Here is a 22,625-nt window from a genome sequence, read left to right on the forward strand (position 1 = left end):
AGCAAGAATCACTCATCGTCACTGTGGTCTGGAGAATCCTGGGACTGGAGAAACTGGCTGGACAGACCATCCCTGCAGGGTAGCAATGCTCTTAAAACCACTCCCTGCATCAATGGGGCCTCATGGCTTTTACTTCTCCGCTGACCTTTTTGCCTGAGGTGTTGCTGGTGCAATGGCAATGTGTGCAAGAGTGACTTGCTGCTGGGTGAATCCCAGAGGAAACCTGGCCCTGGAAGAGGCTGAACTTTTCACTGGTTCCTGGAGGCAGCTGAGCTCGAGGGCAGGAGGGAGAGATCCAAAGAAGGAGCTTGGCTGGGTGAGGGGAGGGGGTCGGTTTCCCAGTCCACACCAAGCTACAACCAGCCCTGAGTTTGCAGGGTGGGTGAAGCCGTGCGAGGTCAGAGCAGAGCAGGTGCGGAGTCTGGCGGCTGCAGCTGCTCTGCCAAGGGGCTGGAGCCGTTTGGGAGGCAGCTGTGTTTTATGAGATGCTGGTGCAAATATGAAAGCTGGGGAATCACACAACCACATCTGTGCTGCAGGGGGTGCGTGGGGGGAGCAGCGTCAAAGGAATTAAAGGCTGACCACCGGCGCTGGCACGTGGGAAGCAGCACGGAGATGCCGAGCTGCGAGGCCCGGGGCGGGAAAGCTCAGCGCGTGCCTTGGCGGTGGCACCAGGCTGGGCTTTGAGGCTGGACATGTCCTGTGCTGCAGCCTGCCCTGACCCCACAGCAGGAGCCCTCCTGCCACAGTCACCGTGGGCAGGCAGGGTGCCAGCCCCATCCCCGCACACCTGGAGCCCCAAACAGCTGCCACCACACCAGCCCACCCTGCCCCAGCACCCAGGTGTGCAGGGACCCCAGCCCGGCACACACCCCGGGGTGCTCGGAGGGAAGTGTGTGGTATAAACACAAAAACACGTTCAGGATTCTATGGGCACACAAAATGTTTTCAGCTAAACACCGGTGTGTGTGTGGTTTCCATACTCGAAACACACAGAGGCAGGAGTATGTGTATGTATTTATTTATCAGGTCACGTCTTCTGCGAGCTGGAGAGCAAACCAGCAAGAAAGCACAAGAGCACAAACAAGACAGCACAGAGTTTTGTGTGTGCGTGTGTTGCTCTATTACATAGACACATCTCCCAAGGCTCAGAGACAGAGCACAAGTGAGTTTGGTTACAGTTTTCCATTTATGACATATATGTGGTTGCAGCCTTACCCATGTACATACAGCAGCATAAAGCATTTCTTTCTTCATATACCCATATATTCAGAGAAAGAGAAAAACTTCTCTCAGAGATATGTCTACCCTCATATCTATTTTATTTATATATTTATATAAAAACATTTAATTATGAATTATATAGATACACACATAGGTATTTTCTATCACCCCCTATATGGAGAGACAGAGATGATCATACACAGACACATTTGAAATTACTTTATACATATATGCTTTGTGTGTGTGCATGTGTACTTTTTCTCCTTGTCTATACACAGAGATTTTTCTTCCACATGCTTATGTGTTTGTGTTTTATATATATTTACATTTTTAAATATAGATATTATTTCTGTATTTCTGTCTGGTTTATATAGAAAAAGGTCATTTACATGCAGGTGTAGTTTAGCTATTTTTGTAGTTCTTTGAGAAAGAGAGGAGGGGGGTAGGTGGAGACAGAAAATTAAAGAAAATTCGGACTCATAAATAAATATTTAAATAAATTGGATGTAGAGGTGGATATGGGGTACTTGTGTGTGAGTTGGGAGAGGGCAATGACTGGCACCCTTATGCTTGCTCTCCATATACACACATGCAGCCAGTCAGAATATATGTCAAGATCAATACATGCACACACACACACAATGTATATGAGTCCTAGGTATTATACATGGGGAACAGAAGAAAGGGTGGGAGAGACCAGAGTCTCACACACTTAGATAACCCTACGTGCATTTTTAGGGGTGAGAGGATGTCTGGTATATTTTTACCATTCTCTGTGTAGGTCTTTCTCTCCCTCTTGGGGAAAGGATGGAAAGACAGAGAGAATGATAGAAAATACAGACACCCAAACACACATGGTCAGTTACACATAAAAATAAAGGTTCAAATAAAGTATATGTGGAGAATGCTCAGTGTGTGAATAGTGCATTATATGCACATATGTGTGTGTGTGTATATAGCAAGAGAAAGAATGAGATCACAATCTCACTGTAAGGATGTATGTATATATGCAGGCAGAGAGAGAGGATATTGTGTGTCTTTAACGATACATGTATAGATGAGGGGATATAATGTGTGTGTGTGAATATCTCTAATGATATATGTTATAATATATGGAAATATATACTCATTTATATGTGTATATATAGCAAGAGAGAAGTGCGTTATGTGAGCAGTGCTCTGTCTCTTGGTGAGCGTATGTGTGTATTTGCAGCAAGAGGTGAGTGAACAGGTCACTCACCTTTTTATATATGCATATATATGTGCCTCTATATATATATATATTTATTTTATAGCAAGAGAGGTGTGTGAGAGCAAATCTCTGTATATACATACGTATCTATGTGTGTATCTATGTATCTCTCAATGTATCTATATCTCTCTCTATATATATCAGATTTTGTGTGTGAAGAGCTCTCTATCCATTTCTAAGTATATGTATGTGAGAGAATTGTGCAGATTTGTGAACAGCTCACGTGTTCTTGCTCTGTATATACATATGAGCATGTAAATGACACTTCAGTTAAATATGTATATATACATATATAGAGAGAATTATCTGTGTGAATAGTTTATATATATATATAAATATAAGTATGTATATAGGTTTATCTTTTACAAAAAAGAGCAATGTGTTGTATGAGAACATATGTATATAAATACAGAGAGAATATATATAAAAATATTAACATATACCTGTATATATTTATGCATCCCAAAGATAATATAATATATAAGTATTTATATATATTTATATAAATATATATTTTAGATATTTTATATAAATAATATATATTTATTATTTATGTATACAATTTAATTTTTATTTTATATATAATATATTAATATAAACAATATATTTAATATATTTTATATAAATAATATATATTTATTATTCTATTATGTATATATTTTATTATAATTTTATTTTAATTTATTTTATATTTAATATTTCTATATATTTTATATAAATAATATATATTTATGCATCCCAGAGAGGGGGCAAGAAGTAGAGAAAATGACACAAAATGTGTGTATGGGTGTGTGTTTGAAAATTTATTGCTCTTTTTCTTGAGTATATGGGTTAATGTATACTTATGTATACACACCCATCAGGAGAGGATAATGTGCATGAACAGCTCTCACTCTCTGTGTGTGTCTATATGTATGGCAAGAGAGACTCCTGTGTATGTATTTGTGCATGAACAGCTCTCTCAGCATAGATTTATACATGGGGGGTTACAGAGAGAAGGGGAGAATGTGTGAAAATCCCTCTCTATATATGTATGTATATGTATTTACATATAGACATAGACTGAGAAAAGGGGGGGTGTAGTGGTGGGGGGTGTAGTAGTGAACTGAACTCTCAAAGTATTATATTATATTATATTGTATTATATTGTATTATATTATATTATATTATATTATATTATATTATATTATATTTTATATTATATTATATATTAATGTCTATGTGCACACACAGACATTAAGAGAATTATGTTTGTGTGCTTGTGAACAGTTTCTGTATATATATGCATATATATGTGTGCATATGTATATCTATCCAAAAGTACTGTGTATATGAAAACTATTCTCTGAACAGCTCTTTCAGTGTGCATATATATATATATATATATACATATACACACACATATATATATGCAGAGTGGGGGAAGAGAGAGTGAGAGACCTGCTACCCCATCCCCCAGTATCTGTATATACAGAGTGTGTGTGTGTGTGTGTGTGTGTGTGTGTGTAAAGCAAGAGAGGATTGTGTAATTGTGTGAGTAAACAGCTGTCTCTGTATATATGTGTATAAATATATACGTATATTTATGTATGTATTACATATCTATGTGTATATGTAAGAAGAGAATTGCGAGTGTTAACAGCTCTCTATATCTGTAAGGAGACAAGTGTGTGTGTGTGTGAGAGAAAAGTAGTCTCTCTATAAGTAGAGTATATATATGTGTGTGTTTATATGCATATATATGTATTCATACAGAGAGAGGAGTATCATGTGTGAAAACAGCTCACTGAGTATATATATATATATATATATATATACACAGAATGGAGTGAGAATAGTATTTCTGTGTAAACAGTATGTCCTCTAATTATATGTGCATATATGTACATTTGTACATATGAAGAGAGAGAACTGTGCATGAACAATCTCTCTGTGTAAATATGTATATATGCATCTATATATTCATATATAAGGTAAGAGAGAGTAGTGTGTATGTCAAAGTTACTCTATCTCTACTTATGCATATACATACAAAGACAATTTCAACATATGTACATATATATGTATATTTATGCATCCCAGAGAATATAAGTGGGGAGGGGGAGAAGGGGAGTGATGGAAACTGTGTGTATGAATTGCTCTCATACATATATATATGTATATATACACATACACACATATTTACATATGGTATAAATGCATGTGCATGTGTGTATATGTATATATGCATATGGAAAGGGGGGGAACTTGTGTGTGAGAGAGAGAACAGCTCTCCCTGTACACAGATGTGTGTATATATTTATATATCTCGCAAGAGAATCTGTGTGTGAACAGCTCTCTCTCCCTAAATAAATGTAATAAATATACATGTAGTGAGCAAACTGTGGGTGAACAGCTCTCTCCCCTCTGTATAAACATATATGTGTCTATAGCATAAGAACTGTGCGTGTGAACACCTTGTCTATATATTTAGTGAAAGACTTACATGTATGAGAACAACTCTCTAGAGTATATATGTATATATGCATATATATGTAATCATATAGCAAGAGAAAGGACTGCCATGTGTGTGAAAACAGCTCAGTATATAGATATATATATATAAGAAGAGAGAACAGTGTGTGTTTGTGTGAGCAGCACATTAATTATATTTATATATATATATGCATTATGTGTGAACAGTCTCTGTATACACGTATATACGCATCCATAGAGATGGTATTGTGGGTGTGAGAAAAACTCTCACTTGCTCCCTACATATGTATGTCCATACAGAGAGAGAATTTATATATATATATTTATGCACCCCAGATATTATACATGTATATGGGACAAGGAGAGAGACAGTGCTAAAAAATATGCGTCTGAGAGACAATAGCTCTTGCTCTTCTTCTCAGGTGTATGTGCATGTGTATCTGAGACAGCAAGAGAGAGAATAATGTGTGTGAACAGCCCTGGCTCGCTCTGTGCCTGTGTCTCTATGCATATGTGTATGTATGTAGTGAGAGAGAACAGTGTGTACAGACTTGTGTGTGAACAGCTAAGTATAGATGCACATATGCAATTCATTATATCAAGGGGTAGTGTGTGTCTGGTATCACACGGTTGCTCGCTCACTGTGTGTGTGTATATAAATATATGTATGTGTGCATATAGAGAGGTCAAGAGAGAAAAGAGTGTGTCAGAGCTCCCACACATATATATATGTGTGTACATTATACATATATGTGTGTGTATAGTGAGACTATTGTGTGTTTGAACAGCACGCTTGCTCTCTCATCCCCCATTTCTATGTGTGCCTACATATGTGTATATACAGTGACAGGGAATGGTGTGTGAACCTCTTACACTCTGTATATATGTATATCTACATATGTATATGAGAGATGTGTATGTGAACAAGACTCACCCTTTGTGTCTATTATAAGTATGTATGTATGAGGAGAGAATGTGTGTGTGGTGGGGCTATTTTCTCCCATTCTGTGTCTCTCTTTCACACATGCACACAGAGCCTCCCCCATACATTTAGCTCAAATATTTATACCTCCATATATTTATACATGTGTGTTCCCTTCCCCACTCCCTCTTTAGGAGGGAGGAAGAAGAGCCTTCACACTGAAACACCCCTGGTGTTCTGCGGGAAGGGAGACTGGTGCTGGATTCCTGTGCTGGATGGGCTCCCAGCCAGCTGGGGTGAGATCCGTGCACTCACTGCCCAGCTGTGCTCACACACCCACCCACCCACCCACATATATTGCATTTAAATATATATTTATGACAATATTTTAAAATATATATAGCTAGTTCTTTATGTGTGAGCATGCACTTACATTCATTTTAAATTTACAGAGCTATCACAATAAATAATAACTATTAGATACCACTCATCTATAACACACGTATGGCACACACATTCCCCCTATACAACCACCACCTATAGACGCCTTAGCTGTAAGCCTCCATTCGGCTAGAGCGTTACCTTTACATGTCTGCAGGTATGTGTTTGTGTGTTACACACACACAAGTACACGTTACACATCCCCCCGGTGACCGCCGTGCCGGGGGTGCCGTGTCCCAGGGGTGGGCTCTCGATGTTGCCCCTCCCTGGGGCCGAGCGGCTCCCACTGGGGGTCCCGGGGCCGCCGCCCCGCTCCTTGGGCTGCTGCCCCTCCTCCTGCCCGAGCGCCTCGAAGCCCCCAGAGGACAGAACAACTCATCACAGGGCTGCTTGGCCACGGCTGCTGCGGGGGGCAGGACCCCGCTATTCTGGGGGGCTCTCTTCTCGGGGAGATGGGGACACACGAACCCCGCTAAGGGATGGGGACACACAGACACACGACCGGGCAGGATCCGGCGGCCCCAGGGACCCCCCACCACCACCGCGGGCCGCTGGGGCTTGTCCCCTCTGGCGGCGGGGGCTGGGCGAGGGAAATGGCGGAGGGAGCCGGGGGATGGGGAGAGGGGGAGGCGGAGGAGGAGGAGGAAGGGGAGGCGGCGGAGCCGTGCGGGCTCACAGCGGCGTGCGTGGGCAGGGGGCGGGGTGCGAGAATGTGTGCGGGTGTGACCGTGCGTGCCTGTTTGTACATGTGTGTGTTACACGCGTGTGTTACATGTGTGTGCACGTGTGTTATATGTGATACATGTGTGTGCATGTGTAGGCGTGTGTGCCCGCCTGCTCACGCCCCCGTGCTTGTTCCCCGCGTGTCCCCGCGCACTCACACCCCCGGCCCACCCGCGGCGGGGGCACAAGGATTCCACTCCGAAGGAGTGGGGGAGAAAGACCCCTCCAGGCCCGGCCCCGGGCTCGGCAAGGGAGGCGTTGTGCATCCCCTGCCCCCCTCTCCCCCGAAGCCGCGTTTTCCCGGTGGGATTTGGGGGGTGAGGTGAATGGGGGAGGGGGGTTCATAGCACCGCTGCTGCCCCCCCAAGCCCACGCGGAGCTGCGCCTGCAGCGGGGCTCGAGCCCCTCGTCGCCCTCCCACGGCGCGCAGGGTTTGCGGGGGCGGCAGCGATTCACAACCCACCCACACTCCCCCCCACAACGAGCCAGGCCGGAGATCCCCCCAGCCTCCCTCTCCAGACCCCCGGCCTCGCCGCGCTCCCCGCAGCGAGGGATGCGGGGCGATGCCAACCGGGGGCGGGGCGGGGGGGCACATGGGACACGCAGCCCTCCCACGTCGGGGGCCCCGCCCGAGCGGTCGCGGGGCCGAGGGTCGGTGGTGGGGGCGGCCCCAGTCGCCGGGGCGGAGACCCCCGGCCTCGGCGCGGCACCTCCGCGCTGCTGCCGGCGGCCGCGGGAGGGCGTCGCCTGTGTTAGTTCCCTCCGGAGAACCCGGGGCCAGCGCCGCCGCCACCGCCCCCTGCCGCCTGCCGCCTCCCCGCCCGCAGCGGCCCCTCTTGGGCGGCGGGCGGCGGCGGCGGCGCCGCGCGGGGGCCGCGGAGAGGCCCCAATCGCCGCCGCGCCGGGCACCCCTCCTCGCCGCCGCCGCCGCGCCGGGCGCGCCCCGAAATCCGTGCGGGGGCGGCGGGCGGCGCTCGGCGGGGGCGCGGGGGCGGTGGCGGGGCTGGGGCCGGGGGCGCGGGCGCGGCGCGGGCGGGGCGGCGCGGGGGCCTGGGGCCGCGCGGGAGCCCCGCGAAGCGGCCCCAAGAAGCACAAGTTGGGGCTGGCGGCGGACCAGGCTGTTGTTGTTCTCAACGTGGTCCGCCCCGCGCCCATATAAGGGGCGGCGGAGGCGCCCGCCCCGGCAGAGCGCGGACCGAGCGGAGCAGACACAGCGCGCCCGCCGGGCCCCGCCGCGCCGCCGCTGCCCCTGCCTGCCCCCGCTCCGGCCCGCGGAACCCCGCACCCCGCACCATGTCGGTAGAGCTGGAAGAAGCCGATCTGCCTCTTACTGAGGCAGAGGAGGCACCGCTCTCCCCGGAGAAGAAAGCAGCCGCTAGGAAGGCGAAAGGAGGCGGCGGCTCCTCGTTGTCGCCGTCGAAGAAAAGGAAGAACAACAAGAAGAAGAATCAGCCGGGCAAATACAGTCAGTTGGTGGTGGAGACGATCCGCAAACTGGGCGAGCGCAATGGCTCCTCGTTAGCCAAGATCTACAATGAGGCCAAGAAGGTGGCCTGGTTCGACCAGCAGAACGGCAGGACCTACCTGAAGTACTCCATTAAGGCGCTGGTACAGAACGACACGCTGCTTCAGGTCAAGGGCACCGGCGCCAATGGCTCCTTCAAGCTCAACAGGAAGAAGCTGGAAGGCGGCGGAGAGGGGAGCGCGGGCAGCAGCGCCCACAAGTCCCACAAGAAGGCGACGGCCTCCACGTCCCGGCGGGCGGAGAAACCCGCGGCCAAGAGCAAGAAGCCCGAGAAGAAATCGCACAAGAAGGGAGCCGGCGGCGCGGCGGCGAAGAAGGACAAGGGCAAAGCCAAGAAAGCCACCAAGAAGGGAGCCGCGTCTCCCGGGGGCAAGAAGGTGAAGAAGTCGGCAAAGCCCAAGGCGCTCAAGAGCCGGAAGGCATGAGATCGGGGCGCTGGGAGCCCCGCGCCGCCCCCCGGACTGTGAGCCCCGCGGCACAGACTGCTCTGAGGACAGACCCCAGGGGACCCGCTTTGTCTTTGTGTTGCTGACTCGGCTCCGCAGCCGCCGCCGTGCGCGGTGAGCGGGGCTGCGGCCGCCCCAGCCCCCCCCTTCCCCTTCTCCGCCGCCTTATTTTTCTACCCCAACCCCCCATCCCACACCGCGGCTTCTCCCCGATCGCGCCCTTTTGTTTTCGGCCGTGCCCTTCCCCGCCTGTAGACGGTTCCCGGCCCCCCCTTCCGCTCCCCCTTGTCTGCCCGGTTGTTCCCAGGGATTTTTCCCGCCCGGTTTCCATAGCAGCCATTTTGCGGCGGGGCCCCCCCCGCGCCACGTGGGCCGGTCCCGCTCCCGCCGCCCGCGCGCGCCCCGCCCCTCCCGCCGAGCGCGCGCCTGGCACCGCCCCCTTTCCCGCCGAGCGCGCGCGCGCGCGCGCCCCGTGCCTGCTCGCGGCCGCCCCGAAGGGATGCGGCGCCCCCTGCCGGCCCGCGGCGCCCCCCGCTGCCATGGCAACGGCCCGGCGCGCTGGAGGGGGCGCCCCCTGGCGGCCACCGGCCGCACCTGCGATGGCCTTCGATGTTTTTGTATGGGTGAGAGAGGGAGGGGGGGAGGGGTCGGGTTAGCGGGGTCTTTTTTTGGGGTTTTCTTTGTTTTTTGTTCTTTTCATTTATCGTCGTTTCAAATAAATTGTTACAAAACGCCGCCCCGCTGACGCGTGTGTGCTCCCTGCAGGCGCCGGGGAGCGGGTGGGAACGAGGGGGGCTGGTCCCCGCTGGCCGGGGGTCCACCCGGGTGCTGATGCGCCAGAGCCCGCGATCCCCTCCGGGGGAGGGGCAGGAGCAGAGGGAAGAAGGTGCTCTGCCATGGAGGCGGGCAAGGAGCGCGGTGCCTGTGTAGCTGAGCTCCCTGAGGACCCCGGGGGGCACCTGCAGCACCCGGCTTGGAGCGGGGGCAGCTCCCAGGGCTCACCCCCATCTGCCTCCTCGGCCTGGAACGGCCCCCAGGGCCGGGTCCCCGCGGCAGGAGCGGAGCGGGGGGAGCGCCAGAGCCCCCCGCGGCCGTGCCTATTTATAGCAGCCGGCGAGGTTGCGTAAATCCCGGCAGGGATCTGGGCCATCTTGTTCTGCCGGCTGCGGGAGGGCTCATCCCTCACCCCGGCTCATCGCCCTCTGCGCTCCGGGGACCCTCGGGGCTGCAGGAGAGGGAGGGACGGGAGAGCAGCCCCCAAGTCGGATCCCTGTCGCAGGACGGGCTGTGGGTGCACGGTACCCCCAGGCCGGCTGTGGTTAAACCCACAGAAGGGCAGCGCTGCCCTCACCCAAACCATCTATACCAGCCCCACACAAGGGCCCTGCCCCGCTGCCCCCAGCAGTCTCAAGCAAGCCCCAGAGCTACTGCAGCCCTGGCGAGGTGCTGTGCCCGGAGCATCAACATGCACCCGATGCCTGGGGAATACAGCGTGATCAGCCCCATGCACAGCCATCCCTGTGAGGAGGGGACAGAAGGACAGCAGCCAGCGGTGCCTGGGAACAGCCACGACATGAGGACATGGCAGGGCCTTTCAGCATTCCTGGGAAAGGAGCAGCCCCTTCCTCCAGGGCCCAGGTCCAGGGCAGCTCCTTTATCCCTTTGCCCCTTGGAGAACCAGCAGGAAGAAGGGAAGAAAGTTTTACTCCCTGAAGCAAGGTCCATCCAGTAAATCCATCAAGAGAAAGCTGCTGGAAGAGACCAGCAATGCTCTGCTCTGCTCCAGGAAGCTACAGCCTCCCTCCAGGCCAGCCACCATCCCACTGCCCACACAAATTACACACCAAGCCTGGGTGCATGCCCACAACCTCAGGTCCCAGGAGAGAGCTGGTGATGTCCCAGAAGAGAGCTGCTGCACTGCAGCACCGACCTGCAGCTGTGTCCTTAGAGAACAGCTGACACTGCAGGTTTGGGAGGGCTGGCAGAGGGGTCACCTCCTGTGGTTGGTCAAACCAACCACATCTCAGGGCACAGCTCCCCTTAGCACTGACCTGCGAGGCAAACAGTGGCTGTAGGTAACCACCCCTCCAGGTAAACCAGCAGGGCATTCCTGTGGGCAGGAAAGGGCAGGGGGCCTCTGGCTGCCCAGCACAGGGACAGCACTGGGGTGACACACCGTGCCAGCCCAGCTGGAGCTGTCTTACAGGTTGGGATGCCAGGAACCATGATGCTGGATCATCCCCCAGTGAGCTGCTGGGGGTGCTGCCAACTAGGAGGGCCAGGCTTTGGAGAGAAACCCAAGCCCTGAGGAGTTCCAAGGGCCAGTGACTCATCTCATCACCCAGACAAACAAAGCCAGTCCCAGAGCTGAGGACCTCAGCTGGCAGAGGCTCTGCTGCACGTGGCAAGATGCACAGCAGCCTCCCACAGCAGGCAGCTGCAGCTCCAGGTCAGCGCTCGTCTCACCTTCAGGCACCCAAGGAAGCAGGGCAAGAATCCTGCAGCCCCCCTGCCCTCTCCTTAAGGGAAGCACAGACCAACAGACACTCTTCCAGGCTTACTTGGCCTCTGGGAAGCCTCTGCTGAGCCAAGTCCTTCCCATTTTATGAGCTCGGCTGCTCTGGTGCTATGAAGCATTCAGAAGAGAGAGCCAGGACCAGCAACACTGGCTCCAGAAAGCTACAAGTCCAGTCTCTGGAGCTGCAGGATTAAAGGTGACCATGTTCACTCCAGCTTTCTAGTAAAGACCAAGACTTTCAACTCTCCTGGTCACGATGGTGTTCAGCTGTGAGGTTCATGAGGTGATAAAGGCCAAGCACTTCAGCAATGTTTGGCGCGACAGGATTTCCTTCGGTCTGCCTTCCAACAGCCCAGCTTTCCCAGCTGGTCCGTCATGTCCATTAGAGGAAGCTCAGACCCTGGCTGGAGCTCAGTGTTGAGGGCACTACATATGCCACCAGCACCCAGCCATAGTGCCCACATCACCCCACCATCCTGGGCAGAGCCACACAACAGCCAGGGTGGCTGCAGAGCTCCTCAGGAGCAGCCCCACTGTCTTTATTCCTGCCTAGAGTGCTGGCAGTGTGGTTGGCAGGGCAGCAGGCAGGACACTGCCTGAGACCAGCCCAGCACCCCCAGTCCCGCCCCACACCTCCCACAGCCCAGCACAGACCAACCAGCACCCACTGGGAACTGTCCAAGCTTCCCACAACCCTTCCTCCCCAAAACCCAAGCAGAGCAGTGCTGGTCTGCAGAGTAGCCACCAGGACAGCAAACTGGCAATGTCCAACAAAGGAGAGGGGGTGAAAGCAACAGTCTTCCACCTCCAGGTTCCTACCTTCCCTTCAGGATCAGCTTTTCTCATCTCTGCCTACTTGTCTGCAAGGTCACCCAGAGGGTCCTGGAGGAGCCCACTGGGAGGAGAAAGCATCTCCAGGACTGGGGGAGGGTCCTGGTCCAGCCTCACTCTTCCTCTGCTGCATCCAGCCAGGAGCAGCTGAGGCTTCCTGGCACTGGTGACAGAGCAACCAGGCAATGTGGCATTCCCATAGCAGGGAGAAGAGCCAGACAACAGTATTATCTGCTCCCAGGATAGGAAAAGACTTTGTCTGAGAGAAGGGCAAACACAGCCTAGCAGTGGTCCTGTCTGGTGTTTTACTAGTCCTTCCACTTGGAGAAAACTGAGCCCAGACAACAAGCTGCCACCAGAGCCTGCCAGATTCCATGGGTTTGGTGAGGTGACAAGACACAGCACATTTGACAGCATTCAACAGGGAACCAGTTTAATCAGATATTGGGTTTGCACCATTCTTTTCAGTATCACAAGTTCTGCATTTTTCTAAGAAATACAAAACACTCTCAGGTTTACAGAACACTGGTCCTGGAGAAGACAAGAGGGAGAGAACAAGACACTCGGATACAGACACATCAACCACCACACTGGGCAGCAGAAAGCAAACTGCTCGTCCCCACCTTGCTGATGGGAACAGTCCCTTTACAGGAGGCAGAGAGATCCGAGGGGGCTTTGTTGGTGCAGCAGGGCTGTGCCCCCCACCCACCTGAGGTCAGTGACCGTGGGACACCTCCACACCCCCATCAGCACACCACCAGTGAACACGCCGCTTCCACATTCCAGAGTGAAAACCCCCTTCCTAAAGCCGGTTGACAAGTGTCCAGGTTCATCTACTCTAGATCTAAAAGCTACACTCAGAGCCAGGGTAAGTTACTTCACCCACGAGATTAACAGCTGATTCCATGGGTCGAACACATGCTACTTAACAGCACATAAATAGGAGATGCTCTTTTTTTTTTTTTTTTTTTTACTTAAAAACACACGTGATGAAGGTCTACGGTCGGGTTGCCTCGACACTGCCGCATGCACACGACTACGGGGCTCGCAGAAGCGGCTGCGCCCGGCAGCCAGGAAAGCTGCCTCTGCATCAGCTATTCCAGGGGTCACGGGACAGCTAGCCTGCCCCCATGCTCGCACACTATCCACACAGCCATTAAATAAATACAGTGCTAGCTAGGAGCGGGCTTTGATACAGGTTTTGAAAAGAAATATTAATCCATAAGAGGGTTTACAGTTAACACGTATCATCGTCACTTTATTTCTCAGAACCAGAAATAGTGCTGAACAAACAAACAAACACCAACAAAAAAGGGAGACGCGGGATGTCATTTTCCAGAAGTGCAACCAGGGTACCGGGGAGCTCTCAGCGAGGCGAAGGGCTTCTGCAGCTGGGAGAGGAGGGGAGCCACGGCAGAAGATGGCAGCTCCCGCTCCCGGCGGGCGCCTGACCTTGCGACGCTCTCCGAGGGGATTTGTCACCGCAGCCTCCACCCCACCCCGCCAGCAGGACCCACGGCATGTGGGACCACCGAGCCCCCCAGCACCCACCGAGCCAGGGAGCTGCGGGGAGGTGACTTTGCAGGGGAGCACCCCAAAATAAAAGAGACCTTAAAATAAATAGGACCAAAGCTTCTTTACAGTAGGCTATGCACTAGCTTTACCAAGAACAAAACTAAGACTAACAGCCACTTCTTGCCAACGGAGAAACTTTTCCTCCTCTTCACATTTTCCAGCCCCCCGCTCTCGCAGCTGCAGTGCGGCCGGAACGGCATTGCTGGGGATGGAGGGGGGGGCACGGCAGCAGCGAGTCCCATCCTTACACCAGAGCGAGCAGGGCCAACTGGGGGGGCCCCTGCACAGTCCCAGGGCTGGCAGAGGGGAGAGGCAGCCGGGGATGCCCGTGTCCATCCCCACACCAGCCAAAACAGTCCTCAGCAGCTCCCAGCAGCTCTGCACCATGACCCAACCATACGGCTCCAGATGTCACCACTGCCAACAGCTGTGATCCAGCTGCCTCCTCCAAAACCACTTCTTCCAGAGGGAGGAGGGACAGGGTGGGGGCACAAGCAGGACCTGACCTCACCCATGCTCCCCCAGCACCCTGCCGCAGCCCAGGTCGGGGGGGCTAGTGGAGGGCTGGTGGGGTGCTGCCAGGGCTCACCACCCAGCCCAGGCTGAGGGGCAGGACGGGGAACCCCAGCCCCATCGGGAGGAGAGGTGAGGCAGTGGTGAGAAGGGAGCTGGGGGTAGGGGGACGGGGGGCAGCGCTCACTTCTTGGAGCTCTGCGTCTTCTTGGGCAGCAGCACGGCCTGGATGTTGGGCAGGACGCCGCCCTGGGCGATGGTCACGCCGCCCAGCAGCTTGTTGAGCTCCTCGTCGTTGCGGATGGCGAGCTGCAGGTGCCGCGGGATGATGCGCGTCTTCTTGTTGTCGCGGGCCGCGTTGCCCGCCAGCTCCAGGATCTCGGCCGACAGGTACTCCAGCACCGCCGCCAGGTACACCGGCGCCCCGGCGCCCACCCGCTCCGCGTAGTTACCCTTCCTCAGCAGCCGGTGCACCCTCCCCACGGGGAACTGCAGCCCGGCCCGCGACGAGCGCGACTTGGCCTTGGCCCGCGCCTTCCCGCCGGACTTCCCCCGGCCCGACATGGCCGGCAGGCAGCGGCCCCTCGCCGCCGCCTCTCAAAGCAGCGCCGCGCACAGAGAGTCCCGGCGCCTGCGGGGAGACAAACGCCGTTACACCGCGCCGGGGCCGCGCCGTCCCCGCCCGCGCCGCGCCGCCCTTACCCGCAGGAGCCGCCGCCGCTCCGCCCTGCGCGCCGCCCGCCGCCGCACTGCCCGCGCTGCCGCCGCCGCGCCGCGGATATCGCCGCCCGCCCGCCGAGCGCCGCGCCCCATTGGCTGCCGCCGCTGCCGCCGCGCCGCCGATTGGTCCCCGCGCCGATCCCTGATTTGCATAGGGCTCGCGGCGCCCCGGCCGTGCCGGCGCCCAGCGCGGCCCTGCCCGGCCCTGCCCCGGCCCTGCCCCGGCCCTGCCCCCGGCCCTGCCCCGGCCCCAATCCCGACCCTGCCCCGGCCCCAATCCCGGCCCTGCCCCGGCCCTGCTCCCCGACCCTGCTCCCTGACCCCTGCCCCTGGCCCTGCCCCGGCCCTGGCTCCTGGCCCTGCTCCCGACTCCTGCCCCGGCCCCAATCCTGACCCTGCCTCGGCCCCGCTCCCGGCCCTGCCCCGGCCCCAATCCCGGCCCCGCCCCGACCCTGCCCCGGCCCTGCCCCGGCCCCGCTCCCGGCCCTGCCCCGATCCCGCTCCCGGTCCTGCTCCCCGGCCATGCCCCGGCCCCCCGGTCCTGCGTCGCGGCCCAGGAGAGGGGCTTTGGCCAGAGCCCCCCGTGGGTGTCCCGGCAGCGCCGCTCCTCACCGGTGCCCCGCTTGCCTTGCCCAAACCCGTGGCCCTCTCCGCGGCCAGCGGGATGCCTCTCCCGAGAGGATGCCTAAAGCCTGCGGGCAGGGGGGATGATCCAAGGGAAAGAAACCCACGATGGGAAGGGCAGTCCGCAGCAAGCACTACCTTTCTTGTGTCATCACGCATCAAAGGGGCAAGGTGCTCCCCGAATTGTTTTCGGGGACATGTCATGCCGGATGGATTGTGGTCACCTCCTCACCAGGTTGGAGTGTGTGCTGCAAACAGCGTTGGGCGAGCAGCCAGGCTCCAGTTTAAAGGTGATGTAGTTCAGCAATAACATCTCCTCATTAAACACTCAGCATAGGGGTTTTTTTGGTGATGCTGCTGCTGGAGCTCACAGCCTGGAGGGAGATAATCTGTACCCTGTGTCTTTGCATTGCCCCTGACTCCCCAAGGGAAGGATTATGTTCCCCAGAGCGGGGAAAGTTGAGCATCCCCCACTCGTGCTCAGCATCTTCACTCCCTCCACAGCAACTGGAGACCTGAAATGAATTTGAGATGAGCTAGTGACCTTTGGAAAAGCCTGATCTGCAGTTAGCACTGACCGGGCTAGGTCAGCTGAGCTGCTCATCCTGGAAAAGTGATGGCTGGGCAGGGAGAGAAACCTCCCATTGTAGCTCCTGCAACAACAGGTACCAAGGTGACAGCCTCAGAGCCTGAAAATCTATTTATTCTGCCAGGAGCTGCTAATACAGTGATTCTCTTGCCTCAAGTCATGGTGGGAGCAATGAGGAGCCAGCCAGCAACAGGCTTTCTGGCTAGAAATCCTAATCCCACCCCAGCTTCCCATAAGCCAGGAAACCTGGGATCAGCTGCCTCCATAGCACACAAGGGATTCAGAGGCTGATTTCGCTCCAAGAGCGCTTGGGTCTCCCCAGGTGTCCATCCTGTGGCTCCTGCCCTGGCTCTACTATCCCTCCCCAGGGACAAGCCTCACCTTACAGCCACCCCTGCAGATCCCCAGGGACAGATGATTCAAAACAAATCCCCAGGGAGTATTTTCCACTGGCAAACGGAAATGCTCCAGCAATATGGTCCTGCCAGTACCATCAGAGCTCAGCAGTGAGTAGATGGGTCTTCCCCTCAGCACAGGGAGAGGAGGTGCAAGCCCTGCCTGCGAAACAGGAGCAGTGGGGCTGTGGTGGGCAAGGGGGACACAGACAGGCACACGGACAAGGGCACTGCACAGTCAGCCAGTGAAGCCCATTTTATTGTTTCCAATACAAAGGAAGTACTGATTTCCAGCAAGGATTTCACCGTGTAAGGCTTCTGGTCTGTAACATCTGGCTCTGTTTACAAAATCCCTGACCTCAAAAACAACGGCCCTATGCTACTCTGTAACGGCACTTTGGTTATCTGGGCTTTAATGAATGACCTTTATGAGCAAGGCAGAGTGCATCCCTCCACAGATCAAGGAAATCCTCTCTAAGTCTTCAAATCCCATTAACAAAATGATTGTACAAACAACGTGACTGAGACACACTCTCCCACCCTGCTGCCAATAGGGAAACCCAAGCAAAGTCCAGTTCCTCCCAGGCACTGTTTAAACATCTCCCTGTTTAGGAGCCGTGCATGCACGTGGCAATGCTGGTGCAGAGCGGGATGGCTCTGGCAGATCTTCCCAGCCTGGAGTTTCCTTATAATATTTACATCTTGTTTCTCTGTACTGCAGCCATCTTTTGAGGGAGAGAGTATTGGAAAGGAATTTGTACAGAATCAGTGTGGACTTAAGTGGAAAAGAGGTATTGGTTTAATACCAAAAAATGGGAAAGGAAAAGCAAACAGGAGGAGACATGAACTGTGAACACTGACAGGAGGCAGAAGCTATTCTTCCCTGGCAGGCTGAGATGCTTCTCAGGGCCTTATCTGTGTTTGGCACAAGTGACTGGCAGAGGGAAGCCAGCAGGTTATATTCTCTCCCATCAGCACAAGACAAAGACAAAATCTTTAAAGACAAATACCAATCTTTAACAAAACGTAAAGAACAGAGACAACAACCTAGAGCAGCGGATCAACACCAGTCTGCAAAGCCTTCCAAAAAAAAAACCATGACTCACTCTGCTTAGGAAAATCAGGAGGTAAAAGGATGGCCAGCCATCCCAGCTGGTGTCTAAGCCTTGTGCTTCTTCGCAGCTGGCTCTCCCTGCTTCCCCAGCCACTGCTGCAGGATACCTGCGCTGGTTTTCTTGGGTGAAGGGCTGTGGATGAACTGACTTTTCCACTTGGGCAAATCGTTTTCTTTCTTCTGGGGAGAGCCCTCCTGGGAGTTTTTTAACCAGCCCAGCAACACTTTGTTGCTTGGGGTGGCACTGACCTCCTGGAGAGACAAAAGACAGTGTGGGAGAGGTCAGAAGCACAGTAAGAGCAGGGCAGGCTGTGAGAGTTGGTCCAGAGCAGGATGTGGAAGCTGAGCAATGGCCCTGCCTGTAACCAGGCACATCTGTGGGAGGTTCCCCAGGCTGCTGGGGAACAGACTTGTTCCAAGACCCATTTCACATGGAATTTGCCTCATTTGGCAGAGAAATCCTGGCACGGGATGACAGTTTATTTCTGGAAGCAGAGGGAAGGGAATCTGTCTAGAGCTCTGCGCTCCAGCATCAAGTACGGGTATGCCCAACAGTTGCCGCCTGCTGCTGCCCCTCCTACAGCCTGGCAGCTCTGTCCCAGCCCAGGGACACCATCATGACCGAGATCCCCCCTGCCAAGCTCCCACCAGCACTCACCTTCTTGGCCCCCAGCTCGATGGGTGCAACACACTCGGGCGTGTTGTTGCGGATGCTGTTGACAAAGGTGGACACTGGGTGGAAAACAATGTTCTCCGTGGGCTGGATGAGTTTCACAGCTTCTTGAGTTGGCACTTCAGCAAAGTCCAGCCATTTCCTGATGGCTTCATCCCCATCCAGGATGGCTGGCATCCTAGGGCATAAGACAGTTGGAGCTAAAGCTCAGCACCAACACGGCAGAGTGTGGTGGCAAAAGCCAGACTTGTAGCTAGCAAGGAGCTGGCAGCCTGGGGGGAACAGGGAAAACTGAAGCAGCAGGATGCTCTTCTGCAAGGCAGAGCACTCGTTTCACCAAGGTAGCTGCTCTGCTGGAAGAGGCAGAGGGGTTGACTGCCAGGCCCTCGTCAGGCAGAAAGTGATCCAACTCCAGAGAGTGATCCAACTCCAACTCCCTCCCGTGGGGCACAAAGATGGTGATTTATGGAAAGGGCACGAGCTGGTGACCCGAAACAAGCCAGTAATGTTGTAGTGTTTTTCTCTGAGGGCAGGAAGAGGAGGCAGGGCTCTCTGCCTGCGTGCTGCCAGGCTGGTGTCCAAAGGTGCAGCTCTCCTTCCCCGCCCCCTTCCACCCTGCAGCCCCTTTGCCTGCTCTCACTTACCTGTGATGGATGAAGCTCACGTCCTTGGAGGCATCCACAGTGATGATGGTGTAAGTGTACAGCATCTCCCCTCCCGACGGCGGCTCCCAGCAGTCGAAAATCCCAGCCATGGTGAGCAACCTCCATCCTTTCCACTCCTCATCTCCCTCTGTCCCCTCATCCTGCAGGAGAGGCCACATCACCCTGGTCAGTGCTGGCCCATGGGCAGCCAAAGCAGCACAGATTTTCCAGTCATAAACTGAACTAATCTGAGGGCTTTCCAGGAGACTATCTACTGATTTGAGGTAACTCCAGGAGAGGTACCGGGACCCTCATTTTCCCACAGGCAAGCCAGCACTCTCCTCCCCTCCTGAACATCCCAGCTACCAGCTCAGCCAAAGAAAAGAGGTAGTGAAACTCCCAGCCCAGTCCCCTGTGAGCCACATTGCCCACCCATGCAAATACCCGGCACGTGGGGAGCAGCGAGCGTGACGGCGGGGACGCCGCGTCACCTTTCACAGCCCGGGGACCTCCAGCCACAGAGGGATGCCAGAGTGCTGAGCCCACTGCTAAACACAGCCCTATTGGGAAAGAGGCTCCCAGAGATGTGCACAGCTGCAGGGAAAGGGGCTTTTTTCCCAGGCAGCTGGAGGGAGCAGGGACACAAGAGTTAAGACACAGCAAAGGACTCCATACCACGGCATCCTTGGTCTGGGGGAAGTAAATGAAATACGGCTGCTTCCCCCCACTCTGCTGCTGCTGCCACTCGTAGAAGCCATCGGCCAGGACCACGCAGCGCTTGCCCTTGAGGAGAGCACCCTGGGGAGAGAAAGCACAAGCGAGTGCTGAGCAGCAGCCTCCGGCAGCCTGCAAGGGAGGACAGGGCTCCTGGGACCACTCAGCCCACTTGCTCCCTCTCAGGCCTTTCCTAAACTGCTCCGTGGGGTGCACAAATGCCACTAGTGCTAGGATGAGCTTTGCCAGCAACTACCCTTTCAGCTCTATTTTAATGAAATCTGCCACTTCCACAGAACAGGGCCTCGCTCCCCTGTGAAGCAGGCAAGTGGTGACCAGTACTCCCCAGGGAGATGCTTCAGCCCTGGTTCTGCTGACTACAAGATCTCTTCAAGCAGGACACAAAGACGGCAGCAGCAGCTCACCTTGTAGGAGGACTTTTTCAGCATGGTGTCACTGCGGCAGTTGGAGGTGTTGAACTGCAGTTTGGAGGGGTCGTCACTTTTGAACCAGGAGGGCACCAGACCCCAGCGCATGTCCATGAGGACCCGCTCGGAGGAGTCAGCATCCTTTTGAACGAGACAGAGAAACACCTCAGGTCAGAGCCTCGTCACAGGGACCACGAGCATCCCCACAGCTTGAGAGAGGGGCTGTGGGAGATCCTGTGGAAGCAGCTTCTCCCCCTGCAAGGGGCAAACCAGCCAGCATCTCTGCTGAGAGCTGAGCTGGGGCTCACTGCCCCTCCAGCACTAACTCTGCCTCTGTTCTCCTGCAGGGATGCCCCTCACAAGCCATGCAGAAACAGCCACTGATTATAACCCTCTGCATATCTTTAACAACTTTCCTGTAAGAATTAATATTCAGCAGAAAGCACAAGAATATTTTGCAGGAATAAATAACTCTGTCTCACTGAAGCTCACGCGACAACTCTCTGGAAGAATTAACACAGGTTCTTTTCAGTGGAAGTGGCTGGAGACATGAACTCCCCAGCTCTTGAGTAAACAGCCACGTCAGCCTGGTGTCACAATCCTCAAAACCCCCCTGGTGACAGCAAGTGTCGCAAACAGGGTGAAAGCCTCACCTTCATTTTAATAACGTGATTTCTGCCGACCTGGCGCACTTTCACCCATGCTTTGCATATTACCTGCCTTAGGACAATGGAAACAGCTTGCGGTTTTCAGTTCTCCCCCAGCTCACTCTCGCTTTCTGCCCACATGTGCCAGCCCAGGCGAGAGGGGCCCTTGGGGCTGTGTGCTCCCATGGGACTGCAGGACATGCACACACATATACACCTGCCACAGGTGTGTGCAAGCAGGCACGTGTATGTGCCCAGTTTTGTGAAGTCTTCCAGAGCCTCCCTCAGAACAGGACTGGCAAAAAGGGACATCCTACACCACACCAACACCCCAACAACTTGAACAGCAATGGACAGCCAAGCAAGTGTCCTGAATCATGTTTCCAGCCCCATATTCCTCTGCTCCATCAGCTTATTGCCTGCTCTCTGGGGGATGTGGGACCCCCAAGGCAGGAAAGGAAAGTATGAAGGACGCCCATAGCACTTCAGAGTGGTCCCACTGAGGTGTCCCACCCCATCCCCTGCGGCGGGAACGGCTGCAAAGTGCAGCAGCCCCTTCTGGTGCCCCACCAGCTGGGGAGGGGGTCCAGAGCAGGGTGTTTCGATTCAGTGCACCCCGTTTCACCCCACTGAACGCCAAAGAGCAGCAGTTGGCCGGGCACCCTCTTATGTGGAACCAAATGAGGTGCTCAAACAGTCGTACAGGCTGCCCAGGTTGTCTGGGGGAGGTCGGGTGAGGCTTAAATTAGCCGGGATAACGGTCACCACAGGTGTACAGCTACCGTACAGCTCTGAAGTTGAGATTTTTTTCTTTTTTTTTCCACTCTCCCCTACTATCAATGTGACCTGGACACACGCAGCAGTGTTACGAAATGCAAGGAAAAAAAAAAAAGCCTCAGGAAAGCAGATTAAAATCAGCAGAGAAATTATAGGCATTTGGGAGAAAACCCACATACTTCTACTAAGGTTAAGCACTTATATACACATTTCTGCAGAAAACATAAACAATATGCTGGAAGCACGGTACCGATCCCACCACCACCACCCCCCCGCCTCCTTCGGAACACGTAAATAATGAGACATTTTTTCAATTACGAGATTCAATACCTGCCACGTACAGCGAGCAAAGAGAAACCAAACACGCCGCGGCCGATCTGACCGGTTCCCACATCCCCTCCCCGGGACCCAGCACGGCCCCTTTTCCCACTGCTCCGCTTCGAGCCGCAGGATGCCCATCACCCGCCCCTCGCCCCAAACGGGCGAGCCGGGAGGAGGTACCTGGTGGAGGTGGCGGCGGGAGAGCAGCACGGGGCCGCTGGACTGCGGGCCCTTGTTGTAGGAGGGCTGGTACCGCTCCTCCCGCACCCAGTCGGGCTGTCGGCGGCGGCCCCGGCGGTCGCGGTAGGCGCAGGCCCGGCGGAGGTTGTCGGCGCCCAGGGAGCAGGCGGTGCGGCCGCACATCCCGCCGGCTCTGCGGGCCCGGGCACCGCGCTGCGCTCCGGGCCGCCCGCGGGGAGGGGCCGCGGCCGGGGGCAGGGCCGGGCAGCGCCGCGGAAACGCCGGTCCCGCCCCCGACACAGCCAGGAAGAGCCACAACACGGTTTTATTGGAACGACACCGGGAGGAGGACAC

General features: G+C 54.5%; 3 protein-coding genes across 4 annotated transcripts; 1 reads left to right on the forward strand and 2 right to left on the reverse strand.

Annotated features, from left to right (window-relative positions):
• Positions 1-8,227: 8,227 nt before the first annotated feature.
• LOC126638921 (histone H1.10) lies at positions 8,228-9,632 on the forward strand. Its single transcript, XM_050313210.1, has one exon. It carries the CDS (start codon positions 8,331-8,333, stop codon positions 8,985-8,987), a length of 657 nt encoding a protein of 218 aa, XP_050169167.1. The 5' UTR covers positions 8,228-8,330; the 3' UTR covers positions 8,988-9,632.
• A 3,141-nt stretch (positions 9,633-12,773) lies between these two features.
• On the reverse strand, positions 12,774-15,256 carry LOC126638813 (histone H2A type 2-B). The gene is made up of 2 exons (XM_050313008.1): positions 15,148-15,256; positions 12,774-15,076 (listed from the first exon to the last, which is right to left on the reverse strand). Exon 2 carries the CDS (start codon positions 15,007-15,009, stop codon positions 14,629-14,631), a length of 381 nt encoding a protein of 126 aa, XP_050168965.1. The 5' UTR covers positions 15,010-15,076; positions 15,148-15,256; the 3' UTR covers positions 12,774-14,628.
• Positions 15,257-15,751: 495 nt separating this feature from the next.
• HMCES (5-hydroxymethylcytosine binding, ES cell specific) lies at positions 15,752-22,588 on the reverse strand. 2 transcript variants are annotated; one of them, XR_007628667.1, is made up of 7 exons: positions 22,272-22,458; positions 20,344-20,487; positions 19,880-20,002; positions 19,205-19,365; positions 18,546-18,738; positions 17,880-18,139; positions 15,752-16,304 (listed from the first exon to the last, which is right to left on the reverse strand). XR_007628667.1 is itself a non-coding variant. In XM_050312861.1 (6 exons), exons 1-6 carry the CDS (start codon positions 22,452-22,454, stop codon positions 17,933-17,935), a joined length of 1,011 nt encoding a protein of 336 aa, XP_050168818.1. In that variant the 5' UTR covers positions 22,455-22,588; the 3' UTR covers positions 17,015-17,932. The 2 variants fall into 2 exon arrangements, 1 of the variants encoding a protein (XP_050168818.1); XM_050312861.1 differs by lacking the exon at positions 15,752-16,304 and having other exon boundaries at positions 17,015-18,139; positions 22,272-22,588.
• Between the last annotated feature and the right edge of the window lie 37 nt (positions 22,589-22,625).

This window comes from Myiozetetes cayanensis, unplaced genomic scaffold (genome assembly GCF_022539395.1).
Source record: "Myiozetetes cayanensis isolate MyiCay16 unplaced genomic scaffold, myiCay2020 scf18, whole genome shotgun sequence".
In the NCBI taxonomy this organism is placed as follows: Eukaryota; Metazoa; Chordata; class Aves; order Passeriformes; family Tyrannidae; genus Myiozetetes; species Myiozetetes cayanensis.